Genomic DNA, 27,370 nt, shown 5'->3' with positions numbered 1-27,370 from the left:
TTCTTGGAAGCCCCCAGTATTTCCTGGTTTATACTGTGCCCCACTGTGGAACAACTGTTTGGGAACCTGTAACCAACGACTTCTTCCTTTTGTTTTTTCTTCCAGACTGACTTGACATCTCGATCTCCAGTGCTCATGTCATTTCTCATTCCAGCACTGATCCCTTTCCTCACCAACAGGGCTACGCCACCTCCTTCTCCTTTCAGACCCTTTGTCTGAAATACTGCGTACCCTTGGATATTCAATTCCCAGACCTGGGGCGGGATTCTCCGACCCTCCGCCGGGTCGGAGGATCGCCGGGGGCGGCGTGAATCCCGCCCCGCCGCTCCGGCGCCGTTTTTGGGCGGGGGAGGGGGATCACGCCGCGCCGGTCAGGGGCCATTGGCAGTGTGTGTGTGTGTGTGTGTGTCCCGGCAATTCTCCGGGCCCCAATGGGCTGAGCGGCCACCCGTTTCCGGCCAGTCCCGCCGGCGTGAAATGGACAAGGTCCATACCAGCGAGACCTGGCTTTGAGGGCGGTCTGCGGACTCCTCGGGAGGGCGCGGGGGAATCCGGCCCTGGGGGGGGGGGGGGGGGGCCACGGTGGCCTGGCCCGCGATCGGGGCCCACCAATCTGTGGGCGGGCCTGTGCCGTGGGGGCACTCTTTCCCTCCGCGCCGGCCTGTGTAAGGCTCCGCGATGGCCGATGCGGAGAAGAAACATCCTGCGCATGCGCAGGAATCACGGCAGCAGTTCTGCGCATGCGCCAGAACACGCTGGCGCTCCTCGCATGCGCTAATTTGCGCCGGCCGGCAGAGGCCCTTTGGCGCCGGTTGGCGCTGCGCCAACCAGCCCAGCGCCGGCCTAGCCCCCGGATGTGCGGAGGATACCGCAGTTTCTGGCCGGCCCAACGCCGGAGTGGTTCACGCCACTCTTTGGTGCCAGTATGGCCCGCCCGCCGGTTGCGGGACAATCCCTGCCCTGGTCTCCCTGTAACCACGTTGCAGTAATCCCCACCAAGTCATATCCTTTTTTTTCTATTTGCGGCGTTAGCTCATTAAGTTTGTTACGACTGCTTCTTGCATTTTAATACAAAGCTTTCAAATTTGTTTTAATGTTGGATTTCCCTACTCTCCTATATGGCGGGATTCCCTGATCACGGGCCGGGTTGTAGCATTGCCGGGGGAGGGGGCGCGATTCACGCAATGCCGGTCTGCCGATTCTCCGGCCATTGGCGCCGGGGCGGTCGGCGTGGCGCCAGTCGGGGGCTGCTACACGGTATCGGCATCTGGAGCCGTGCCATTCGCTCCAGTGCCGTGCTGGCTTTTATTTTCTGGTAACCATCCGCCACATTGCTAACTGCACTCTTACCTCCCCCTTCAAATTGGGTTTTCTACTTTTCCCTACAACTGAACCCTGCCCTCCTATTTGGTTTAAAGCCCTATCTGCAGCCCTAGTTACCCGATTCACCAGGACTCTAGTCCCAGTGTGATTCAGGTGAAGACAAACCCTTCAGAACAGGTTCCCTCTTCCCCAGTACTGGTGCCAATGCCCCATGAATTCAAACCCATTCCTCCCACACCAATCTTTGAGCCACGCATTTGCCTCCTTAATCTTATTGATCCAATGTCAATTGGCTCGTGGCTCAGGTAGTAATCCAGAGATTATTACCTTTTTGGGTCTGCTTTTTAATTTAGCTCCTGAACTCCATGGAGGAGATGGTTTTCAGCAATATGGGTCCGGCTTCAACTGAGCCCATAGCACCCAGCATCACTGAGGACAATGAGGATGATGGTGTGTTCCCAAAAGTCAGTGATGTATGACGTTAGGGTTACAGATACTCTATTCATTGTTCAGCCTCCGAGGTGGTGGCAAATCTGAGCTTCTTGGGAAAATGGTGGTTTCTGTGTTTGTCGACGTTTGTTAGGACAGGGGAGTGTAGACTCGCTGACAAGCCAGCAGATGTTGCTCACCCTCATCCCCCCTCAGAGGCTTTTCTCTCAGCAGCGTTTGCAGCTGAGGCACTCTGTATTTTGCAGATGAACATGTAACGTTCTTAGCCAGGCTTTGGCAGGATTGGGATGTGTGTGACTGAGTCATTTGGGACCTTCTTCCAAGTCAAGCTTCGACGGGCCCATGCATATCAGGTTGACCATGCCAAGATCCTGAGACCTTATCCCTTGGCAGTGCGAGAGATTGTGGATAGTAGGTTAGTCTGGAGGGAGTTTGTTGTATCTGGTGGCATTTCCGTGGCAGAAATCAAGAGACCTTCCAGGTGCTTCATTCTGGCAATGAAGGACCCCCGGACCCATCCGGCACATTGCCCCATTATCCTGGCACCTACTTTGGAGACCCTTCTTCATGCCTCTTTTCAGGGTCTTCTGATTCTTCATCTGAGGATGAATCTGGCACCGATTTTGGCGTGGAAGTGGACTTTCCGCCCCCGCACTGAAGCGATTTCGGCGCGGGGCTGCAGAGAATGCAGCCCCTGACCTTATGTTGGAAAGAAGGTCATTGATGAAGCAGCTGAAGATGGTTGGTCCTCGGACCCGACCCTGAGCAACTCCTGCAGTGATGTTCTGGAACATTGTTGACTGACCTCCAACAATCCCAACCATTTTCCTTTGACTCCCGTTGACTCCAGTTTTCTTAAGGCTCTTTGATGCCAAACAATCAAATGCTGTCTTTATGCCCAGGAAAGTCATTCTCACCTCACTTCTGGAGCTCAACTCCTTGGTTCCTGTTTGAACCAAGGCTGTAATAATGTCAGGAGCTGAGTGACCTTGCCGGAACCCAAACTGAGCAGGTAATTGCTGGGTAAGTGTCCCTTGATGGACTGTTAGTGACTCCCTCCATCACTTTCCTGATGATTGACTGGACAGTGTTCCTCACTGACGAGTAGGTGCCAATGTTCTAGCTGTACTGGATCAGCTTGACCACCTCCACCCCACTGTGACCACCTCCACGACCTGCATTGATTGGCCATATTCCTGTCTCATCACATGACCTCCAGCTGCCCTCCCCCACATTGTCCCACCATTGGTTGCCCAACATGTTCATCTTTGTGCTGTATTGCCTTCCCACACCAATCACACCAGACTCTACATTGGATGATTCCTGACCATCAGTCAACAGCCATTTTTCTCAAGACGGATGTTTTGACAATTCATTGACAAAAACACAAATTAAAAGCAAGCATGTTTTTAAATTATCCCTATTTCTGTTAGCAGATGTTCCTGGAGATTAGGGGAGCGATTCTCCCAGCCCCGCACCGGGCCAGAGAATCGCCGCAACCGCGCCACGCTGCCCCGACGCCGGCGGGCGATTCTCCGAGGTGCAGAGAATCGGTGCAATTTGCGCTGGCGCGGTGCCGGCCGCGGGCCGCTGGAATCGGCGGGGCCACCAATTCTCCAGCCCGGATGGGCCGAGCGGCCGCGGGGATACGACAGAGTCCCGCCGGCGCCGTTCACCCCTGGTCGCTGCCGGCAGGAACTCTGCGCGGTCAGGGGACGGCCTGTGGGGGGGTGGGGGGGGGACTCCGTCCCCGGGGGGGGGGGGGGCTCCGTCCCCGGGGGGGGGGCCTCCGGTGGGGTCTGGCCCGCGATCGGGGCCCACCAATCGGCGGGCTAGCCTCTCCCTCCCCCCACTCCTGGGCCTACTTTCCGGCTCGGCCGGCCCCTGAACACCGACGCCAAGCTGAGTCGGGGCCGGCACGCGAAAGTAGTCCCCCCGCGCATGCGCGGGTTGGCGCGGCGCCCGTTTGGCGCCGGGAAAGTAGGCAGGAGCGGCGTGAATCGCTCCAGCGCCGCTCTGACCCCCTGTGGGGGCCAGAATCGGTCGTACCCGGGCCCGGTTCATGCCGTCGTGAAACGCGACGGCGTTCACGACGGCGCGAACACTTGGGCTCCATTTTGGAGAATCGCCCCCTAGATGTTTACTCCTGGAACTCCAGGACAATCCAGGAGAGTTGGCAACTCAACCTCTGGAGTGAGCTCCATTCACCCATCAGCCTCTGTGCTCACTGACCTGTACAGGCTCCTGGTACCTGGTCTGACAATTCATCAACTTTAAAATTCTCACCTTTTTTTCAAACCCTTCTTGAACTGCAAACCTTCCTTCTATCTCTGTAACCCCCTCCTCTAGCCCTATGACTGTCCAAGACCTCTGCACTCATTATTGCATTGTTTATTGTGGGCGCTTGCTGTGCACAAATTACATGCCACATTTCACAGCAGTCACTACACTTCAAAATCTACTTCATTGATTGCAAACGCTTTGAGACTTGCGAACTGATCATCTCTGCCTGAACACAGGAGTACAATGGTTCATCAATTCACTCCTCTCCCCATCCCTGTGTTTCATTTTATTATTTCCAAGGACATGGGTGTTGCAGGTTAGGCCAGCATTCATTGCCCATCCCTAGTTGCCCTTGAGAAGGTGGTGACGTGCTGCCTTCTTGAACAGCTGCAGTCCATCTGTTGTAGGTACACCTACAGTGCTGTTAGGGAGGGAGTTCCAGTATTTTGACCCAGCGACAGTGAAGGAACGGCGACATATTTCCAAGACAGGGTGGTGAGTGACTTGGAGGGGAACCTCCAGGGTGGTGGGGTTCCCAGGTATCTGCTGCCCTTGTCCTTCTAGGTGGTAGAGTTTGCGGGTTTGGAAGGTGCTGTCGAAGAATCCTTAGTGAGTTTCTGAAGTGCGTCTTATAGGTAGCATACTCTGCTGTCACTGTGCAGTGGTGGTGGAGAGAGTGAATGGTGAAGTAGGTGGATGGGGTGTCAATCAAGCGATCTGCTTTGTCCTGAATGGTGTTGAAATTCTTGGCTGGTGTTGGAGCTGCACTCAATCCAGGAACACCGATTCCTTTCCTGTTAAAACAGGTGTCAAGCAGGGGTGTGTCATTGCACCAACACTATTCCTGTGGTGAGGGTGTAGATGCTGGAGGTGACGGATAGGGTGCCAGTCAAGCGGGCGGCTTTGTCCTGGATGTAACACTGGGTGTGCAATTAGTCATTGCCCCCAGAGAAGTGTGGGCATCGCTTGGCACTACAGAGAGATAGACAATTGGTTACATGCCACTCCAAATCAAGCATGAGACAAGGTGAGGAAGCAGACTTCCATGAATTGCCCAAACAGCATGGGAATTGAACCCTAGCCGCTGGTGTTATCCTGCATCACTGACTAGCCATCTATCCACCTGAGCAGACTGGCCCCCCCATCCCCCCCAACACTACCCCAGTTGAAAAGGGGACCTAACCAGCGTCCCACTCCGTACTCACCACTGAGTCTTTGAGGGAGCTCCTGACTCACTTCTCCAATGTATCTAAGTCATTCTTTCTCCTCTGTGTAGTTGGCCATGGACAAAGTGAAGGGGAACGCCTGTGTATAGCTGATTTCAGAATATATGTCCGGGACTGCGTTCAGCACCTTGACATGTTGAAGAGAAAGTTCCCACTGCTAAAGATTTACTTATTTGCAGTTTCCATGGTAAGTGATCCATTGGAAGGAATTTTTTTTTCTTTATTCTTTCATGTCCTGTCATGTGGGTTGTCACTGGCAGGGCCAATATTTATTGCTCATTATAAAAAAATGAGATAACAGAACATTTGGGAAGTATTAACGGGATTGGACCAAGCCAGCATGGGTTTATGAAATGCAAATCATGCTTAACAAACTTAACTGTGTGCAGTTTAGGTCTCCTTATCTGAGGAAGGGTGCAATAAGAAGTCTTACAACACCAGGTTAAAGTCCAACAGGTTTATTTGGAATCATGAGCTTTCGGAGCTCAGCTCCTTCATCAGGTGAGTGAAGAGGTAGGTTACACAAACACATGTATAGACAAAGTCAATGATGCAAGGCGACACTTTGAATGTGAGCCTTTGCAGGTAATTAAGTCTTTACAGGTCCAGACGGGGTGATTTAGCCCCACCATCTGGCCTGGGCTTGCTAAATTCTACCAACTGTCCTGGCTTGAGACAATTCACACCTCTTTAACCTGTGATTATCCCTCTCTCCAGTCGCTCCGTCTGGACCTGTGAAGACTTAATTACCTGCAAAGACTTGCATTCAAAGTATTATCTTGCATCATTGGCTTTGTCTATATATGCTGTGTTTTTGTAACCCACCTCTTCACTCACCTGATTAAGGAGCTACGCTCCGAAAGCTAGTGATTCCAAATAACCCTGTTGGACTTTAACCTGGCGTTGTAAGACTTCTTACTGTGCCCACCCCAGCCCAACGCTGGCATCTCCACATCTAAGGAAGGATTTTCTTGCTATAGCGGGGGGATGGGTAACGGTTTACCAGTCTGATTCCTGGGATGGCGGGACTGACGTATGAGGAGAGATTGAGTGGGTTAGGATCATATTTGCTGTGGTTCAGAAGTTTGAGGGGGGATCTCATAGAAACCTATAAAATTCTAACAGGACTGGACAGGGTAGATACAGGACGGATGTTCCCAATGGTGGGGGTGTCCAGAACCAGGGGTCACAGTCTGAGGGTACGGGGTAGACCATTTAGGACAGAGATGAGGAGAAATGTCTTCACACAGAGAGTGGTGAGCCTGTGGAATTCGCACCACAGAAAGTAGTTGACATCAGGGTGCACCAGATGTGCTGTATTTAGACTTTCAGAAGGCATTTGATAAGGTCGCTCATAAGAGGTTAGTGGGCAAAATTGAATCGCATGGGATAGGGAGTAATACATTGGAGAATTGTGGGCACGATAGCACAGTAGTTAGCACTATCGCTTCACAGATCCAGGGTCCCAGGTTCGATTCCCTGCTTCGGTCACTCTGTGCGGTGTCTTCACGTTCTCCCCGTGTCTGCGTGGGTTTCCTCAGGGAGGTTGGGAGTCCATCGGGTCTGCTCCCACCCTCTGAAGGAGCACCCCACCCAGGCCACGCCCTATCCCTATAACCCCACCTAACCTTTTTTTTTTGGACACTAAAGGGCAATTTACCTAAACCACCTAACCTGCACATTTTTGGACTGTGGGAGGAAACCGGAGCACCCGGAGGAAACCCACACAGACACGGGGAGAAAGTGCAGACTCTGCACAGACAGTCACCCAAAGTCGGAATCGAACCTGTGTCCCTGGCGCTGTGAGACAGCGAAGCTAACCACTGTGCTGATGTGTTGGGTGTTCTGGATCACATACAGATCACCAACACTTGAAATAGTGCAACACTATTTTATTGAACCATTAACTGTTTAAACATATTTAGACTGTGGGTTAATACGATACCAGCTTTAACTAAAGACCTTTGCCTTGTCCTAACCAGTCGATGCACTCAGCACATGGTGAACGTCTGTGTTGCTGGCTATGAACTCCGTCCTCCTAGCTAGCTGCTACTCGAATGAGTGGGAACTCTCCTGTCCCCTGTCTTTATAGTGCGTGTGCTCTCACTGGTGATTGGCTGCGGTGTTGTGTATGTTGATTGGTCCAACTGTGTGTCCATCAGTGTGTGTCTGCACCATGATATACTGGTGTATATTATGACATCCCCCTTTTATAAAAAAATGTACCTGCGTGACAATAAATAGTGTGTGGTGAATGTTCCTGACTACGTGTGTGCGAAATATTTACAGGACTATGTACATAAAAACTAAGCTATTTACATGGGAAGGTGCCTGGTGCAGAAAAACAGTGTGTCACAAGAATAACGAGATGCACACTATATACAAACCACTTGAACGATTAAACGGATGAACAGAACAGATCATAAAGTCCATAAGTCCACAAAGTTCACAAATGAAGTCTCTGAGGTGGGCGACGAATTCTGGTTGACCGTCACGGTGGCACACCACTCATCGTCTGGATCGATGCTGTATACCGACAGCGGCTGGTGTCTTTGCTCCGGGCACAGCCTGTTTTTCGTTACGACACCGACTCGAAAAGGTGCCTTCGGGTCCTCGGTGTCACTGCTGTGTGGGAGGTCCGCATCGGACTCGGTGACCGTGGGTTGAATTGCCCGAACATTCCTGCGAGGCTGGCTGAAGCGATATGAGTTGGAAGGCTGAGCTGGTCGACAGCAGGCAGCATAGTGGCCAAGTCTTCCACATCGTAGGAATTGTCGAGATTTTGCGGGACATTGCCGCTTCAAATCGGCGGAGCCACAGTTGCCGCACGTCGTGATGTCAGCACGTTCGCTGCGCCACCGCGCGGTGCGGTCGTGCTTGGTGTGCGCCTGCGCATTACGTTCCTCAACGTCGCCGTCCCCTCGTTTGCTGCGTACAAGCACAGGAGTCCGTGAAAAGTGTGCAAAATGGCCGCCCTCATCCAGGCTGAGGCCCTGGAGGTGCTCAATCACTTGGACCCGTTCCGCCTCGTGGAGACCTTGCCGTGCATTTTCAGCCGCTTGTATATGGGAATACCGACTTGTGGCGTTTTCATGTAAGACACAGGTCTCGATGGCGGTCGCTAGGGTGAGTTGCTTTACTTTGAGGAGCTGCTGACGTAGGGGGTCCGACTGAACACCGAAAACGATCTGGTCGCGTATCATGGAACAAAGAACAAAGAACAAAGCGTTCAAAACTTTCATTCACCTCTACACTGCAGTGAGTGTCAAACTTGAGGAGGACCGTCTTGAACTTCGTCTTATCTTCGTCATCTGCAAAGGTGAGAGAGTTGAAAATGTGGATGGCATGGTCCCCGGCCATGGAGAGGATAAGAGCAATCTTCCTGGTGTTCGAGGCGCCCTCTCTGTCTGTGGCTTCGAGGAAGAGCTGGAAGCGCTGTTTGAAAATCTTCCAGTTGGCCCCGAGGTTGCCGGCGATGTTGCAGGATGACGGAATGCTGGCGGAAGGCAGATCACTTGCAGGTAGGTCTAAGAAGTGCTAGTATCCCACCACTCCTGGTATCATGATGTGTTGGGTGTTCTGGATCACATACAGGTCACCAACACTTGAAATAGTGCAACACTATTTTATTGAGCACAGTACGAAGTCTTACAACACCAGGTTAAAGTCCAACAGGTTTGTTTCGATGTCACTAGCTTTCGGAGCGCTGCTCCTTCCTCAGGTGAATGAAGAGGTCTGTTCCAGAAACATATATACAGACAAATTCAAAGATGCCAAACAATGCTAGGAATGCGAGCATTAGCAGGTGATTAAATCTTTACAGATCCAGAGATGGGATAACCCCAGGTTAAAGAGGTGTGAATTGTCTCAAGCCAGGACAGTTGGTAGGATTTCGCAGGCCAGATGGTGGGGGATGAATGTAATGTGACATGAATCCCAGGTCCCGGTTGAGGCCGCACTCATGTGTGCGGAACTTGGCTATAAGTTTCTGCTCGGCGATTCTGCGTTGTCGCGGGTCCTGAAGGCCGCCTTGGAGAACGCTTACCCGGAGATCAGAGGCTGAATGCCCTTGACTGTTGAAGTGTTCCCCGACTGGAAGGGAACGTTCCTGCCTGGTGATTGTTGCGCGATGTCCGTTCATTCGTTGTCGCAGCGTCTGCATGGTCTCGCCAATGTACCACGCTTCGGGACATCCTTTCCTGCAGCGTATGAGGTAGACAACGTTGGCCGAGTCGCACGAGTATGTACCGCGTACCTGGTGGGTGGTGTTCTCACGTGTAATAGTGGTATCCATGTCGATGATCTGGCACGTCTTGCAGAGATTGCCATGACAGGGTTGTGTGGTGTCGTGGTCACTGTTCTGAAGACTGGGTAGTTTGCTGCACACAATGGTTCGTTTGAGGTTGCGCGGTTGTTTGAAGGCAAGTAGTGGGGGTGTGGGGATGACCTTGGCAAGATGTTCATCGTCATCAATGACGTGTTGAAGGCTGTGAAGAAGATGACGTCGTTTCTCCGCTCCGGGGAAGTACTGGACGACGAAGAGTATTCTGTCGGTTGTGTCCCATGTTTGTCTTCTGAGGAGGTCGGTCCGGTTTTTCGCTGTGGCGCGTTGGAACTGTCGATCGATGAGTCGAGTGCCATATCCCGTTCGTACAAGGGCATCTTTCAACGTCTGTAGATGTCTGTTACGCTCCTCCTCGTCTGAGCAGATCCTGTGTATACGGAGCGCTTGTCCATAGGGGATGGCTTCTTTAATGTGTTTAGGGTGGAAGCTGGAGAAGTGGAGCATCATGAGGTTATCCGTGGGTTTGCGGTAAAGCGAAGTGCTGAGGTGACCGTCCTTGATGGAGACGAGTGTGTCCAAGAATGCAACTGATTTTGGAGAGTAGTCCATGGTGAGTCTGATGGTTGGATGGAACTTATTAATGTCATCGTGTAGTCGTTTCAGTGATTCTTCGCCGTGGGTCCAAAGGAAAAAAATGTCATCGATGTATCTGGTGTATAACATCGGTTGAAGGTCCTGTGCGGTGAGTAGGTCCTGTTCAAACTTGTGCATGAAGATGTTGGCGTATTGGGGTGTGAATTTGGTCCCCATGGCTGTTCCATGCGTCTGGATGAAGAGCTTGTTGTTGAAGGTGAAGACGTTGTGATCCAGAATGAAGCGGATGAGTTGCAGAATTGCGTCTGGAGATTGGCAGTTGTCGGTGTTGAGTACTGAGGCTGTTGCAGCAATGCCGTCGTCATGGGGGATGCTGGTGTAGAGTGCCGAGACGTCCATTGTGACGAGGAATGTTCCTGGTTCAACTGGTCCATGGGTGCTGAGTTTCTGTAGGAAGTCCGTCGTGTCGCGACAGAAGCTGGGTGTACCTTGTACGATGGGTTTCAAGATGCCCTCGATGTAGCCAGAGAGGTTCTCACACAGGGTCCCATTGCCTGAAACAATAGGGCGGCCTGGTGTGATGGCCTTATGTATTTTTGGGAGGCAGTAGAGATCTCCAATGCGGGGAGTACGTGGGATGAGAGTACGTAGGGTGCTCTGAAGATCTGGATCCAAGGTCTTGATCAGTCTGTTAAGTTGGCTGATGTGTTCCTTGGTCGGATCTGCGGGTAACTGTCTGTAGTGTTCTTGGTTGTTCAGTTGTCGGTATACTTCTTTGCAGTAGTCCGTTCTGTTCAGTACGACAGTGGCCCCCCCACTGAGGGGGGGCCCCCCACTCAGAGCACCCTACGTGCTCTCATCCCACGGGGGGGGGGGGGGGGGGGGGGGGAGTTCAATACCAGCGGTGGATGTTGGGTGGGGGTGGGGGGAGACAGGGAAGGGAGCGTAATTCGGGTGAGGATTATTGGGTGAGGGGAGTTCCAACACAGATCGGGGTGCCCTTTAAAGATGGCACCCCAACCTCTTGCCGGCTCTATGTCACCCAACAACACCAGAGTGACTGGAGAGAAAGACGCCAGCTTTCTGTCCGAGACAGACACTTGGCCAAATTCCGTCCACGATTTTATGTGAGTCCAGAATGAAAAGTCCAATGGGGTATTCGTTCAGAGCGTACGTGACTGACTGTTGCAAATTGATCTGCCTTTCCAGAAGTGAGGACTTCCATGATGGGGGAAGACATGGAGCGTTCAATTAGTCTTGAAGACACGAGTTTCAATGTTCCAGGAGGTCACAGTGTCGATGAGGGATAGATTTCTTTCTGCTGCTACCTGCTCAATGGTAAAATGTCAGACAGCGATAGGCTGCTGGCCTGGAGTACTGTTTCTCTTTGGAGGTCAAACAGTGACTGAAGATGAGACACAAAAGCTGTGTAATTCAGCGGCCGTGGAGGTCCCTCAAAATCAAGGATGACGTCCGTCAGGCTTGATAAATCTTCAGATCGCCAAGGAGTCCAATTCTGGATCCACAACTTCTACCGCAGTAAGGACATGTTGTTGCCCAGGGGAGTGGAATTTGCAGCCCCAGGTTGGCATTCCTCTCCTTCCCTTACCACCACTGTTCTGCGTTGCTGTCAAGTCGCTGAGCCTCAAAATGGCTTGCACCTTGATGGACCAGGTGGAGCGATGCCAGGCAGTCTGCAGCCTTCTCCTCACAGTCGGTGGTGTTAATGCCTCCCTGCTATAGGACGACCTTGAGCACATGTCTTTTCCAAGGCTGCCCATAAAACATTGGCCTCGGAAAGCTGGGAGAAGAGAACCTGCTGAGGGAAGTTCTGTATACAAACAAACAACAAAGAACAAAGAAATGTACAGCACAGGAACAGGCCCTTCGGCCCTCCAAGCCCGTGCCGACTATGCTGCCCGACTAAACTACAATCCTCTACACTTCCTGGGTCCGTATCCCTCTATTCCCATCCTATCCATGTATTTGTCAAGATGCTCCTTAAATGTCACTATCATCCCTGCTTCCACCACCTCCTCCGGTAGCGAGTTCCAGGCACCCACTATCCTCTGCGTAAAAAACTTGCCTCGTACATCTACTCTAAACCTTGCCCCTCTCACCTTAAACCTATGCCCCCTAGTAATTGACCCCTCTACCCTGGGGAAAAGCCTCTGACTATCCACTCTGTCTATGCCCCTCATAATTTTGTAGACCTCTATCAGGTCTCCCCTCAACCTCCTTCGTTCCAGTGAGAACAAACCGAGTTTATTCAACCGCTCCTCATAGCTAATGCCCTCCATACCAGGCAACATTCTGGTAAATCTCTTCTGCACCCTCTCTAAAGCCTCCACAGCCTTCTGGTAGTGTGGTGACCAGAATTGAACACTATACTCCAAGTGTGGCCTAACTAAGGTTCTACACAGTTGCAACATGACTTGCCAATTCTTATACTCAATGCCCCGGCCAATGAAGGCAAGCATGCCGTATGCCTTCTTGACTACCTTCTCCACCTGTGTTGCCCCTTTCAATGACCTGTGGACCTGTACTCCTAGATCTCTTTGACTTTCAATACTCTTGAGGGTTCTGCCATTCACTGTATATTCCCTACCTGCATTAGACCTTCCAAAATGCATTACCTCACATTTGTCCGGATTAAACTCCATCTGCCATCTCTCCGCCCAAGTCTCCAAACAATCTAAATCCTGCTGTATCCTCTGACAGTCCTCATCGCTATCCGCAATTCCACCAACCTTTGTGTCGTCTGCAAACTTACTAATCAGACCAGTTACATTTTCCTCCAAATCATTTATATATACTACAAAGAGCAAAGGTCCCAGCACTGATCCCTGTGGAACACCACTGGTCACAGCCCTCCAATTAGAAAAGCATCCTTCCATTGCTACTCTCTGCCTTCTATGACCTAGCCAGTTCTGTATCCACCTTGCCAGCTCACCCCTGATCCTGTGTGACTTCACCTTTTGTACTAGTCTACCGTGAGGGACCTTGTCAAAGGCCTTACTGAAGTCCATATAGACAACATCCACTGCCCTACCTGCATCAATCATCTTAGTGACCTCCTCGAAAAACTCTATCAAGTTAGTGAGACACGACCTTCACAAAACCATGCTGCCTCTCATTAATACGTCCATTTGCTTCCAAATGGGAGTAGATCCTGTCTCGAAGAATTCTCTCCAGTAATTTCCCTACCACTGAAGTAAGGCTCACCGGCCTGTAGTTCCCTGGATTATCCTTGCTACCCTTCTTAAACAGAGGAACAACATTGGCTATTCTCCAGTCCTCCGGGACATCCCCTGAAGACAGTGAGGATCCAAAGATTTCTGTCAAGGCCTCAGCAATTTCCTCTCCAGCCTCCTTCAGTATTCTGGGGTAGATCCCATCAGGCCCTGGGGACTTATCTACCTTAATATTTTTTAAGACACCCAACACCTCGTCTTTTTGGATCTCAATGTGACCCAGGCTATCTACACACCCTTCTCAGACTCAACATCTACCAATTTCTTCTCTTTGGTGAATACTGATGCAAAGTATTCATTTAGTACCTCACCCATTTCCTCTGACTCCACACATAGATTCCCTTGCCTATCCTTCAGTGGGCCAACCCTTTCCCTGGCTACCCTCTTGCCTTTTATGTACGTGTAAAAAGCCTTGGGATTTTCCTTAACCCTATTTGCCAATGACTTTTCGTGACCCCTTCTAGCCCTCCTGACTCCTTGCTTAAGTTCCTTCCTACTTTCCTTATATTCCACGCAGGCTTCGTCTGTTCCCAGCCTTTTAGCCCTGACAAATGCCTCCTTTTTCTTTTTGACGAGGCCTACAATATCTCTCGTTATCCAAGGTTCCCGAAAATTGCCGTATTTATCCTTATTCCTCACAGGAACATGCCGGTCCTGAATTCCTTTCAACTGACACTTGAAAGCCTCCCACATGTCAGATGTTGATTTGCCCTCAAACATCCGCCCCCAATCTATGTTCTTCAGTTCCCGCCTAATATTGTTATAATTAGCCTTCCCCCAATTTAGCACATTCATCCTAGGACCACTCTTATCCTTGTCCACCAGTACTTTAAAACTTACTGAATTGTGGTCACTGTTACCGAAATGCTCCCCTACTGAAACATCTACCACCTGGCCGGGTTCATTCCCCAATACCAGGTCCAGTACCGCCCCTTCCCTAGTTGGACTGTCTACATATTGTTTTAAGAAGCCCTCCTGGATGCTCCTTACAAACTCCGCCCCGTCTAAGCCCCTGGCACTAAGTGAGTCCCAGTCAATATTGGGGAAGTTGAAGTCTCCCATCACTACAACTCTGTTGTTTTCACTCTTTTCCAAAATCTGTCTGCCTATCTGCTCCTCTATCTCCCGCTGGCTGTTGGGAGGCCTGTAGTAAACCCCCAACATTGTGACCGCACCCTTCTTATTCCTGATCTCTACCCATATAGCCTCACTGCCCTCTGAGGTGTCCTCCCGCAGTACAGCTGTGATATTCTCCCGAACCAGTAGCGCAACTCCGCCTCCCCTTTTACATCCCCCTCTATCCCGCCTGAAACATCTAAATCCTGGAACGTTTAGCTGCCAATCCTGCCCTTCCCTCAACCAGGCCTCTCTAATGGCAACAACATCATAGTTCCAAGTACTAATCCAAGCTCGAAGTTCATCTGCCTTACCCGTAATACTTCTTGCATTAAAACATATGCACTTCAGGCCACCAGACCCGCTGTGTTCAGCAACTTCTCCCTGTCTGCTCTGCCTCAGAGCCCCACTGTCCCTATTCCCTAGTTCTCCCTCAATGCTCTCACCTTCTGACCTATTGCTCCCATGCCCACCCCCCTGCCATACTGGTTTAAACCCTCCCGTGTGACACTAGCAAACCTCGCGGCCAGGATATTTATGCCTCTCCGGTTTAGATGCAACCCGTCCTTCTGATATAGGTCACACCTGCCCCGGAAGAGCTCCCAGTGGTCCAGATAACAGAAACCCTCCCTCCTACACCAGCTGTTTAGCCACGTGTTTAGCTGCTCTATCTTCCTATTTCTAGCCTCACTGGCACGTGGCACAGGGAGTAATCCCGAGATTACAACCCTCGAGGTCCTGTCTTTTAACTTTCTGCCTAGCTCCCTGAACTCCTGCTGCAGGACCTCATGCCCCTTCCTGCCTATGTCGTTAGTACCAATATGTACAACGACCTCTGCCTGTTTGCCCTCCCCCTTCAGGATGCCCTCTGCCTGTTCAGAGACATCCTGGACCCTGGCACCAGGGAGGCAACATACCATCCTGGAGTCTCTTTCACGTCCACAGAAGCGCCTACTTGTGCCCCTGACTATAGAGTTCCCTATTACTATTGCTCTTCTGCGCTTTGACCCTCCCTTCTGAACATCAGAGCCAGCCGTGGTGCCACTGCTCTGGCTGCTGCTGTTTTCCCCTGATAGGCTATCCCCCCCGACAGTATCCAAAGGGGTATACCTGTTCGAGAGGGGGACAACCACAGGGGATTCCTGCACTGACTGCCTGCCCTTTCTGGTGGTCACCCATTTCTCTGCCTGCACCTTGGGTGTGACCACATTTACATAACTGCGATCTATGACGCTTTCCGCCACCTGCATGCTCCTAAGTGCATCCAATTGCTGCTCCAACCGAACCATGCGGTCTGTGAGGAGCTCCAGTTGGGTGCACTTTCTGCAGGTGAAGCCATCCGGGACGCTGGAAGCCTCCCGGACCTGCCACATCTCACAGTCAGAGCACAGCACCCCTCTAACTGACATTGCGTCAATTAATTTAAATTTTTTTTTAAAATTTAAAAAAAAAAAATTTAATATATATTTTTTTTAATTTCAAAGTTTCTGTTAACTATCTGTTTCCTAGCACTAGATTTCTAATAGAAATGTGAAAGCTAAATACAGTACTCTCCGATCTCTGGCTTAGATACCCCTCTAAATTATAATTAAGTAATTATGTTTAATTAGTTACCAATGCTTAATTTTTTTAATTTAGTGTAGATTCCCAACCAGCCACTCAGGTCACAGCTTTTCTGTGATGTCACTTCAGTTTCCCCCGACACACACAATTTGAAAAAGGTATAAAAGTAAAAATGAGTAAAAATCACTCACTTACCTTCTTACCTCAATTAAAGGAATTCAGATAGCTCAAGTCTCAGTCATGTGACAGGATGGTTCCAAGTTGAGTTATTGAGCTGATAAAACCCCTGGTTGAAACCCAGGACCTGGGTTTGATCCCGGCCTCAGGTCACTGTCCACGTGGAGTTTTCACATTCGTGCCGCTGGCAGCGGCCCCACCGCCGATACTCCGGCCCGCGATGGCCCAAGTGGCCGCCCGTTTTCAGCCGGTGCCAGCCGGCGTGAATTACAACAGGTACTTACCGGCGGGAACTGTCTCCGCGGGCGGCCTCCATGGTCCTCGGGGGGGGCGCGGGGCAGTCTGGCCCCGGGAGGTATCCCCATGGTGGCCTGGCCCGCGATCGGGGCCCACCGATCCATGGGCGGGCCTGTGCCGTGGGGTCACTCTATTCCTCCGCGTCGGCCGCTGTAACAGTCCGCGATGGCCGACACGGAGATGAACCCGCCCCGCGAATGTGCTGGGATGACGACAGCACACGCTGGCGCTCCCGCGCATGCGCCAACTCGCACCTGCCGGCGGAGGCCCTTCGGCGCCGGTTGGCATGGCGCCAAGCCCCTGCTGCGCCGGCTGGCGCGGCGCAATCTACTCCGGCGCCGGCCTAGCCCCTGAAGGTGCGGAATCCCTCCGCACCTTCAGGGCGGCCCAACGCCGGAGTGGTGCACGCTACGCCTTCGCGCCGGAATTTCCCGCCCCGCCGGTTCGCGGAGAATCCCGCCCTGTTCCCCCGAGGGTGTTGGAGGGCCAGCCGCTGCATCACCAATGCCGCCTGGGAGGCAGTGGGAGTGACTGTCATTTCGGGCAGCGTGAGCAGGACGACCGCCAGTGCAGGAAGAAGACCAACGACCTCCACTGAGCTGCGAAGGTATACGTTACCACATGGCATCAGTTCCACCTGCCACCCTTCCAGGGCTCCAGCTCCAGGTCCTCCAGAGGATGTCCGTCAAGGTGATCAAAGGCCATAGGGGGCGGAAAGTGGCAGGCTGCCTCCACCTCTGATGTGCATCGCATCCTACGGACACACCTAGACGTAGCACTAGACCACAGAAGATCAAGAGAGAGGATCACTGAGTGGATACTGCGGGGGTGGGACGGGGGAGGGCACTATCTGTAGCTAGGGGAAATGGAAATGTCAAATGGTCACAATTACAACATGTTACACCTGCCCCTTCACAGCGGGCCTGCCTGCACCCCCAAACCCTGTTGCCCTCTGCTCCCCCACCTGATTCACGGGCCCCCCCCCCCCCCACACACACCGCCCACACCTATCCTCTGCCCCCTCAAACTAACTGCCCATTCTGACCACCGCCATATGCGTCCTGTGGACTACCTTAAATTAACTGAAACTAGGGCAGCACGGTGGCCCAGTGGGTTAGCACTGTTGCCTCACGGCGCCGAGGTCCCAGGTTCGATCCCGGCTCTGGGTCACTGTCCGTGTGGAGTTTGCACATTCTCCCCGTGTTTGCGTGGGTTTCGCCCCCACAACCCAAAGACGTGCAGGGCAGGTGGATTGGCCACGCTAAATTGCCCCTTAATTGGAAAAAATTGATTGGGTACTCTAAAATTTAAAAAAACGTTAACTGAGACTTAGCCTGGCACATGAGGAGGACCCATTCACCCCCATTTACCCTCCTCAAAGCTTCCCCCACAACACAGCCCTCTAGCTCTCCCCCGAGCCCCTCCGCCCACTTTTCCTTAACTACTCCTATCGGGGCTCCCTCCCAATCCATCAATTCCTTATATATCTCTGACACCCTGCCCGCTCCAACCCCTCTTTGCAACAGCACCTTGTCCTGCAACCCCGGGTGCGGCAGATCAGTAAAGGACATCGCCTGCTTCCTCACGTAGTTCCACACCTGCAAATATCTGAACCCATTGCCGCAGGGCAACTCACTCTCCTCCTCGAACAAATCTCCAAACCCCTCAATCGCCGCCCACTGCCAACCCTGAAACCCCCCCGTCCAATCCCCCCGGAGCGAACCTGTGATTCCCACAGATCGGGCCCCAGATCAAGGCCCCCTCAAGCCTCAAGTGCTGTCGCCACTGTCCCCACACTCTCAGGGCTGCAACTACCACCCTACCACCGGGCTTCTGGAGTACCTGGCCAGCGAGAATGGCAGTGGCGCCGTCAACAGCGTTCCCAAACTAATCCCCTAACCAGAGGCTGCCTCCATCTGCTCCCAAACTGACCCCTCCCCCACTACCCACTTCCTTACCATGGTTATATTTGCCACCCAATAATAATTCATTAAATTTGGCAAGCCCCCCCCCCCCCCCCATACGTCTCCCCCCCCCCACACCCTCATCCCTCACCCTCCCTCCAACAACGCCTTCTTTACTCAAGGGACAAATTGGAGAATTATGAGGTTATCCACTTTGGTGGAAGATCAGAACATATGAACATAGGAAATAGGAGCAGAAACAGGCCACTCGGCCGATCAAGCCTGTTCCGCCATTCAACAAGATCATGGGTGAGCTATTGTGTTTTTATTTAATAAACATTTTATTGAGGTATTTTTGGTATTGTAACAACAACAAAATAAACAATGTACATGAAACTATAAACTTATTGCAAAAGCCGTCTCCCTTCCTTACAGGCCCTAATTGTTCCACAAACTCTTCACAATTGTTTTAATTATTGATTCCCAGACTGTAGTAAGATGGCACCAAACCTTTGATTTACTTCTGAAGTCTGCTTTCCCACTTTAAATCTGGCTACCACAGTTGTCTCTTTAACTCAGAACACTTTATCAGCGTTTCCCTTGAATTTTCCCAAACAATACCTTGTTCAATTTTTTGGTCTCTGTTCCCTTAACTTCAGGCTCTCTAAGACATTCTTTCTGTCCCAATCCCTTGAATGCCTGGGGCGAAATTCTCCGGAAACGGCGCGATGTCCGCCGACTGGCGCCCAAAACGGCGCCAATCAGACGGGCATCGCGCCGCCCCAAAGGTGCGGAATGCTCCGCATCTTTGGGGGCCGAGCCCCAACATTGAGGGACTAGGCCGGCGCCGGAGGAATTTCCGCCCCGCCAGTTGGCGGAAAAGGCCTTTGGTGCCCCGCCAGCGGGCGCGGAAATTACATCTCCGGGCGGCGCATGCGCGAGAGCGTCAGCGGCCGCTGACAGTTTCCCACGCATGCGCAGTGGAGGGAGTCTCTTCCACCTCCGCCATGGTCTCCACCATGGCGGAGGCGGAAGGGAATGAGTGCCCCCACGGCACAGGCCCACCCGCGGATCGGTGGGCCCCGATCGCGGGCCAGGCCACCGTGGGGGCACCCCCCGGGGCCAGATCGCCCCGCGCCCCCCCCAGGACCCCGGAGCCCGCCCGCGCCGCCTTGTCCCTCCGGTAAGGTAGGTGATTTAATTTACGCCGGTGGGACAGGCAATTTATCGGCGGGACTTCGGCCCATCCAGGCCGGAGAATCTAGCGGGGGGGCCCGCCAACCGGCGCGGCGCGATTCCCGCCCCCGCCAAATACCCGGTGCCGGAGACTTCGGCAACCGGCGGGGGCGGGATTCACGCCAGCCCCCGGCGATTCTCCGACCCGGCGGGGGGTCGGAGAATGTCGCCCCTGGACTTTATATGGGTTATTTAGGGAGTCTGTTTTTTTCTAGCCCCCTTGGTCCTGTACAGCTTTTGTTCTGGCAGAGCTGAGTGATCTTCACTCTCTGGGTTCCTATTGTTAACTGCAATATATCCAGCTTCAAAATAAATTCAAAAAGCCTTCCTGACCTAAAGGCGCCCCCATTACTAAGCAACGACTTCTGCTTCTCCACAGCTTTGCATGCTGTAGCTCTCTCTAAGCACAATAGAAGCATAGTTTTATCTGGGAAAAAAAATACCCAAATGCAAACACCTTTGTCAAACATGAATATAACTATCAATTAACCCTTCCTTACACAGCAACACTAAATTAAACTTACTTAAAACTATACCTTTTTCTAATATTTAACAGATATAAATTCATTAAAACTACATTTGTTTTCCTAATAGTCCCTCAGATTCTCACTCACACCCGATCCTGGATGTGCGTCTCAGTGAAGGCCAGTCCTGGTTCACCTGAAATCCACCTGCAGGAGTCTCTGCCAACCTGACTCTCACCTGCGTCAGTGTGAGTGAAATGCGCCAATCGAATGGCAGCACATTGATTTTTCCATCGAAGCCAATGGAGCCTCTCTCTCTGTGACTTTCTCCAGCCCTATAATCCTCTGAGAACTCTGCGTTCCGCCAGTCTCTTGTCCATCCCCCCACTTCCTTCACCACACCATTGGCGGCCTTGCTTTCAGCTGCCTGGGCCCCATGTTCTCGAATGACCACCTTTAGTCTCTCTGACTCTCAAACACTCTCTCATCTTAAAACCTTTCTCGGACCAGCTTTTACCTCCGGAAGAAACTTAGTGTCAAGTTTTCTTCGATTACGCTCAAATTTACTATGTTAGCGGTTGGGTAGGTAAGGGAGAGGGGCAAGGGGGATGGGGGAGGGGGCAAGTGGTGGGTTTAAGGGACAGAGTGGGCAGGAATGAAAGGGAGGGCTAGTTCAACTTAAGAGTGATCAAAAAAGGGCAGGCCCCACTTCCTTCCCACCCTATAAAAGCACTTGCAGTTAAAATGGCAGCACGGGGACTTCCGGGTGCGTGATGACCAGCTAAGTCGCACGTTTCGGCAGCTCCCGGTGGAACGGACTTTTGGGCTCTTAATAAGAGCCCCAACGGCAATTTTAACGGCTAAAAGCACTGTGCGGTAAACCAGAAGGGAATCCCCCCTGGATACGGATGGAAAAAGGAGAGGAAAGTGGCCGGATTGCGGTGGATCCTTTAGAGCAGCGGCAAGGAAGGCAAGCAAAAACCAAGATGGCGTCGGAAGGTGGCAGTTTAATATGGGGCCCTGAGCAACACGAGTTTTTGAAACGCTGCGTGGAAGAGCTTAAAAAGGAGATGAAGAAGGAGCTGTTGGCCCCGATATTACAGGCGATTGAAGGGCTAAAAGATGAGCAAAAGACCCAGGAACGGGAGCTTCGGGTCGTGAAGGCAAAGGCTGCCGGGAACGAGGACGATATACAGGACCTGGTGGTGAAGACGGAGATGCACGAGGCACACCATAAACGATGTGTGGAAAGGCTGGAGGTGCTGGAGAATAATGCGAGGAGGAAGAATTTAAGGATTCTTGGTCTTCCTGAAGGTGCAGAAGGGGCGGACGTCAGGGCATATGTGAGCACGATGCTGCACTCGTTAATGGGAGCGGAGGCCCCGACGGGTCCGCTGGAGGTGGAGGGAGCATACCGAGTGATGGCGCGAGGACCGAGAGCAGGAGAAATTCCCAGAGCCAAAGTGGTGAGATTCCTCCGTTTTAAGGACAGAGAGATGGTCCTCAGATGGGAAAAGAAAACTCGGAGCAGTAGGTGGGAGAACGCGGTGATCCGCGTATATCAAGACTGGAGTGCGGAGGTGGCGAGAAGGAGGGCGAGCTTTAATCGGGCCAAGGCGGTGCTTCATAAAAAGAAGATTAAATTTGGAATGCTGCAGCCGGCAAGACTGTGGGTCACATATCAAGGGAAGCACCACTACTTTGAAACGGCGGATGAGGCGTGGACATTTATTGTTGAAGAGAAATTGGAATAAGCGGGTTATTAAAAAAGAACGTTTGAGACAAAGTGGCGGGGCGAATATGGGGGGCGAAGAGGGGGGATAAAGGGGGGAGAGATGATTTTTATGTTGTTAATCCTGCGACCCGGTAACTTTTCTCTCTTCCACAGGTTGTGGGGGAGGGAGGAAGGGAGATGGAGGAGCTGGGGGCGTTGGCCATTGGGGGCGGGGCCAAAAGGGAAGCGCGGGCTTTGTTCCCGCGCTATGATAATTATGGCGGGAATAGGGAAGCAGGAAGGAGGGGGCGTCGCACGGTGCGAGCCGAGGTCACGGGGGGAAGCCGAGGTCGGCCAGAGTTTGCTGACTTCTGGGAGCAACATGGGGGGTGTAACTACGCTAGTGGGGGATCTAGCGGGGGGGTGGGGGGGGGTGGGAGGGGGGATTTACTGGGTTGCTGCTGCTGGGGAGGAGGGGGAGCTGGTATGGGGTGGGGTGGGCGGGGCGGGAGGGCACCGCCTGGGGGTGACACAGCTGCATGGGAACCGGGTGAGGAGCTGGATAAAAGGGGATGGCTAATCGACAAGGGGGGGGGTAAAGAGCCCCCCAACCCGGCTGATCACGTGGAATGTGAAAGGGCTGAACGGGCCGATAAAGAGGGCACGGGTACTCGCACACCTTAAGAAACTTAAGGCAGATGTGGTTATGTTACAGGAGACGCATTTGAAACTGATAGACCAGGTTAGACTACGCAAAGGATGGGTGGGGCAGGTGTTTCATTCGGGGCTAGATGCGAAAAACAGGGGGGTGGCTATACTAGTGGGGAAGCGGGTAATGTTTGAGGCAAAGACCATAGTGGCGGATAGTGGGGGCAGATACGTGATGGTGAGTGGCAAATTACAGGGGGAGGCGGTGGTCTTAGTGAACGTATATGCCCCGAACTGGGATGATGCCAACTTTATGAGGCGCATGTTAGGACGTATCCCGGACCTAGAGGTGGGGAAGTTGGTAATGGGTGGAGATTTTAACACGGTGCTGGAACCAGGGCTGGACAGATCGAGGTCCAGGACTGGAAGGAGGCCGGCAGCAGCCAAGGTGCTTAAAGACTTTATGGAGCAGATGGGAGGAGTAGACCCATGGAGATTTAGCAGACCTAGGAGTAAGGAGCTTTCGTTTTTCTCCTATGTCCACAAAGTTTATTCGCGATTAGACTTTTTTGTTTTGGGAAGGGCGTTGATCCCGAAGGTGAGGGGGACGGAGTATACGGCTATAGCTATTTTGGATCACGCTCCACACTGGGTGGACTTGGAGATAGGGGAGGAAAAAGAACGGCGTCCACCCTGGAGAATGGACATGGGACTAATGTCGGATGAGGGTGTGTGTCTAAGGGTGAGGGGGTGTATTGAAAAGTACTTGGAACTCAATGATAATGGGGAGGTCCAGGTGGGAGTGCTGGGAGGCGCTGAAGGCAGTGGTTAGAGGGGAGCTGATATCAATCAGGGCACATAAAGGAAAGCAGGAGAGTAGGGAACGGGAGCGGTTGCTGCAAGAACTTCTGAGGGTGGACAGGCAATATGCGGAGGCACCGGAGGAGGGACTGCACAGGGAAAGGCAAAGGCTACGCGTAGAATTTGATTTGCTGACAACGGGTACTGCAGAGGCACAGTGGAGGAAGGCACAGGGTGTACAGTACGAATATGGGGAGAAGGCGAGCAGGTTGCTGGCCCACCAATTGAGGAAAAGGGGAGCAGCGAGGGAAATAGGGGGAGTGAGGGATGAGGAGGGAGAGATGGAGCGGAGAGAGTGAATGGAGTGTTCAAGGCATTCTATGAAAGATTATATGAAGCTCAGCCCCCGGATGGGAAGGAGAGAATGATGTGTTTTCTGGACCAGCTGGAATTTCCAAAGGTGGAGGAGCAGGAGAGGGTGGGACTGGGAGCACAGATCGAAATGGAGGAAGCAGTGAAAGGAATTAGGAGCATGCAGGCGGGGAAGGCCCTGGGACCGGATGGATTCCCAGTTGAATTTTACAGGAAATATGTGGACTTGCTCTCCCCGCTACTGATGAGAACCTTTAATGAGGCGAGGGAAAGGGGACAGCTGCCCCCGACTATGTCAGAGGCAACGATATCGCTTCTCCTAAAGAAGGAAAAAGACCCGCTGCAATGCGGGTCCTATAGGCCTATTTCCCTCCTGAACGTAGACGCTAAGATTCTGGCCAAGGTAATGGCAATGAGGATAGAGGATTGTGTCACGGGGGTGGTCCATGAGGACCAAACTGGGTTTGTGAAGGGGAGACAGCTGAATACGAATATACGGAGGCTGCTAGGGGTAATGATGATGCCCCCACCAGAGGGGGAAGCGGAGATAGTGGTGGCGATGGATGCCGAGAAAGCATTTGATAGAGTGGAGTGGGATTATTTGTGGGAGGTGTTGAGGAGATTTGGCTTTGGAGATGAGTATATTAGATGGGTACAGCTGCTGTATAGGGCCCCGATGGCGAGCGTGGTCACGAATGGACGGGGGTCTGCATATTTTCGGCTCCATAGAGGGACGAGGCAGGGATGTCCTCTGTCCCCATTATTGTTTGCACTGGCGATTGAGCCCCTGGCAATAGCATTGAGGGGTTCCAGGAAGTGGAGGGGAGTACTCAGGGGAGGAGAAGAACACCGGGTGTCTATTTATGCGGACGATTTGTTGTTGTATGTGGCGGACCCGGCGGAGGGGATGCCAGAGATAATGCGGATACTTGGGGAGTTTGGAGAATTTTCAGGATATAAACTGAACATGGGGAAAAGTGAGTTGTTTGTGGTGCATCCAGGGGAGCAGAGCAGAGAAATAGAGGACTTACCGCTGAGGAAGGTAACAAGGGACTTTCGCTACTTGGGGATCCAGATAGCCAAGAATTGGGGTACATTGCATCGGTTAAATTTAACGCGGTTGGTGGAACAGATGGAGGAGGACTTCAAGAGATGGGACATGGTATCCCTGTCACTGGCAGGGAGGGTGCAGGCGGTTAAAATGGTGGTCCTCCCGAGATTCCTCTTTGTGTTTCAGTACCGGTGGTGATCACGAAGGCTTTTTTCAAAAGGATTGAGAAGAGTATCATGAGTTTTGAGTGGGCCGGGAAGACCCCGAGAGTGAGGAAGGGATTTTTGCAGCGTAGTAGGGATAGGGGGGTGCTGGCACTACCGAGCCTAAGTGAGTACTACTGGGCCGCCAATATCTCAATGGTATGTAAGTGGATGGGAGAAGAGGAGGGAGCGGCGTGGAAGAGATTGGAGAGGGCGTCCTGCAGGGGGACTAGCCTACAAGCTATGGTGACGGCGCCGTTGCCGTTCTCACCGAAGAAATACACCACAAGCCCGGTGGTGGTGGCTACTCTGAAAATTTGGGGGCAGTGGAGACGGCATAGGGGAAAGACGGGAGCCTCGGTGTGGTCCCCGATAAGAAATAACCATAGGTTTGCTCCGGGGAGAATGGATGGGGGATTTGGAACATGGCAAAGAGCAGGAGTAACACAATTGAGAGATCTGTTTGTAGATGGGACGTTTGCAAGTCTGGGAGCGCTGACCGAAAAACATGGGTTGCCCCAAGGGAATGCATTCCGGTATATGCAACTGAGGGCTTTTGCGAGGCAACAGGTGAGGGAATTCCCGCAGCTCCCGACGCAGGAGGTGCAGGACAGAGTGATCTCAAAGACATGGGTGGGGGACAGTAAGGTATCAGACATATATAGGGAAATGAGGGACGAGGGGGAGATTATGGTAGATGAGCTGAAAGGGAAATGGGAAGAAGAGCTAGGGGAGGAGATTGAGGAGGGGCTGTGGGCTGATGCCCTAAGTAGGGTAAACTCATCGTCCTCGTGTGCCAGGCTAAGCCTGATACAATTTAAGGTGTTACACAGGGCGCATATGACTGGAGCATGGCTCAGTAACTTTTTTGGAGTAGAGGCTAGGTGTGCGAGATGCTCGAGAAGCCCAGCGAATCACACCCACATGTTCTGGTCATGTCCGGCACTACAGGGGTTTTGGGTGGGGATGACAAATGTGCTTTCGAAGGTGGTGGGGGTCCAGGTCGAACCAAGCTGGGGGTTGGCTATATTCGGGGTTGCAGAAGAGCCGGGAGTGCAGGAGGCGAAAGAGGCTGATGTTTTGGCCTTTGCGTCCCTAGTCGCCCGGCGCAGGATACTGTTGATGTGGAAGGAAGCCAAGCCCCCGGGTGTGGAGACCTGGATAAATGACATGGCAGGGTTTATAAAGCTGGAACGGATTAAGTTCGTCCTAAGGGGATCGGCTCAAGGGTTCACCAGGCGGTGGCAACCGTTCGTCGAATACCTCACAGAAAGATAGAGGGAATGGAAAAGAAGAAGACAGCAGCAGCGGCCCGGGGGGGGCGGGGGGGGGGGGGGGGAGGAACCAGACGGACTCTCAGGGATGTTAGTGTATAAGTATAATATGTAAAGGTTGTTGTTATAGGTAATTGTATATTGGACTGCTGAATTGTATTTTTGGAGAGTATTTATTTGGGACAAGGCAGTTGCCATTTAGTTTTGTTTTTTAATTTTGATGTTGTTTATATATTATTTATTTCTTGTTTAAAAAACTGGCCATTGTTATTTATATTGTTATATTACTGTGTAAAAGATACACAATGTACTGTTATGGTTGGCCAAAAATTTTGAATAAAATATATATATTTTTTTTAAAAGGGCAGCACGGTAGCACAAGTGGATAGCACTGTGGCTTCACAGCGCCAGGGTCCCAGGTTCAATTCCCCACTGGGTCACTGTCTGTGTGGAGTCTGCACGTTCTCCCCGTGTGTGCGTGGGTTTCCTCCGGGTGCTCCGGTTTCCTCCCACAGTCCAAAGATGTGCAGGTTAGGTGGATTGGCCATGCTAAATTTCCCTTAGTGGCCAAAAGGTTAGGAGGGGTTATTGGGTTACGGGGATAGGGTGGAAATGAGGGCTTAAATGGGTCGGTGCCGACTCGATGGGCCGAATGGCCTCCTTGTGCATTGTATGTTCTGTGTTCTAAAAGCCAGGATTGCCCTTCCTTGCAGCCCACACCAAATGTTTTATGACATGGACAGTGTATTATGTGGGTCAATTGGCTTGATAACCAATGTAACTAACTGAGAATTATTCATTTAAATGCGGTGTGCGCTGCCAAAATTGGCAGCCCGTCGCACGCACCCCCCCCCCCACCCCACCCCCATCCCCCCATTATCGGAGTAAACCCGGGGGTGGGCAGGCAAGCAGTGCAATGGGTTTACGCGCTTCACACTATTTTATGTGCCCCCGCCCCATCCCCGCAGGTAACACACCCACCAGGGCGTACATCAAATTCAGCCCCAGGAATCATACCTGGACCTCCGCCCCCCCCACCCCCCACCCCCCACCCCCACCCCCCACACTCATCCACCCCACCTGTGGTCTCACACTGCATTGAGTAGCACCTACACCCACTGAGCTATCAGTTACG

The 27,370-nt window shown here is 52.2% G+C and overlaps 1 protein-coding gene across 2 annotated transcripts in view; it reads left to right on the top strand.

The window, feature by feature from the left end:
• LOC140388610 (monoglyceride lipase-like) overlaps positions 1–27,370 on the top strand; it is a 78,688-nt gene that overhangs the window by 24,980 nt on the left and 26,338 nt on the right. For both annotated transcript variants that reach the window (XM_072473047.1, XM_072473046.1), the window contains exon 3: positions 5,333–5,469. In XM_072473047.1, the coding sequence (XP_072329148.1) occupies positions 5,333–5,469 (137 nt within the window). The remainder of the gene's footprint in view (positions 1–5,332; positions 5,470–27,370) is intronic.

This window comes from Scyliorhinus torazame, chromosome 13 (genome assembly GCF_047496885.1).
Source record: "Scyliorhinus torazame isolate Kashiwa2021f chromosome 13, sScyTor2.1, whole genome shotgun sequence".
NCBI classification, from domain to species: Eukaryota; Metazoa; Chordata; class Chondrichthyes; order Carcharhiniformes; family Scyliorhinidae; genus Scyliorhinus; species Scyliorhinus torazame.
Note: the sequence above shows the minus strand (reverse complement) of the source record. Positions and strands in the feature narration are given on the sequence as shown.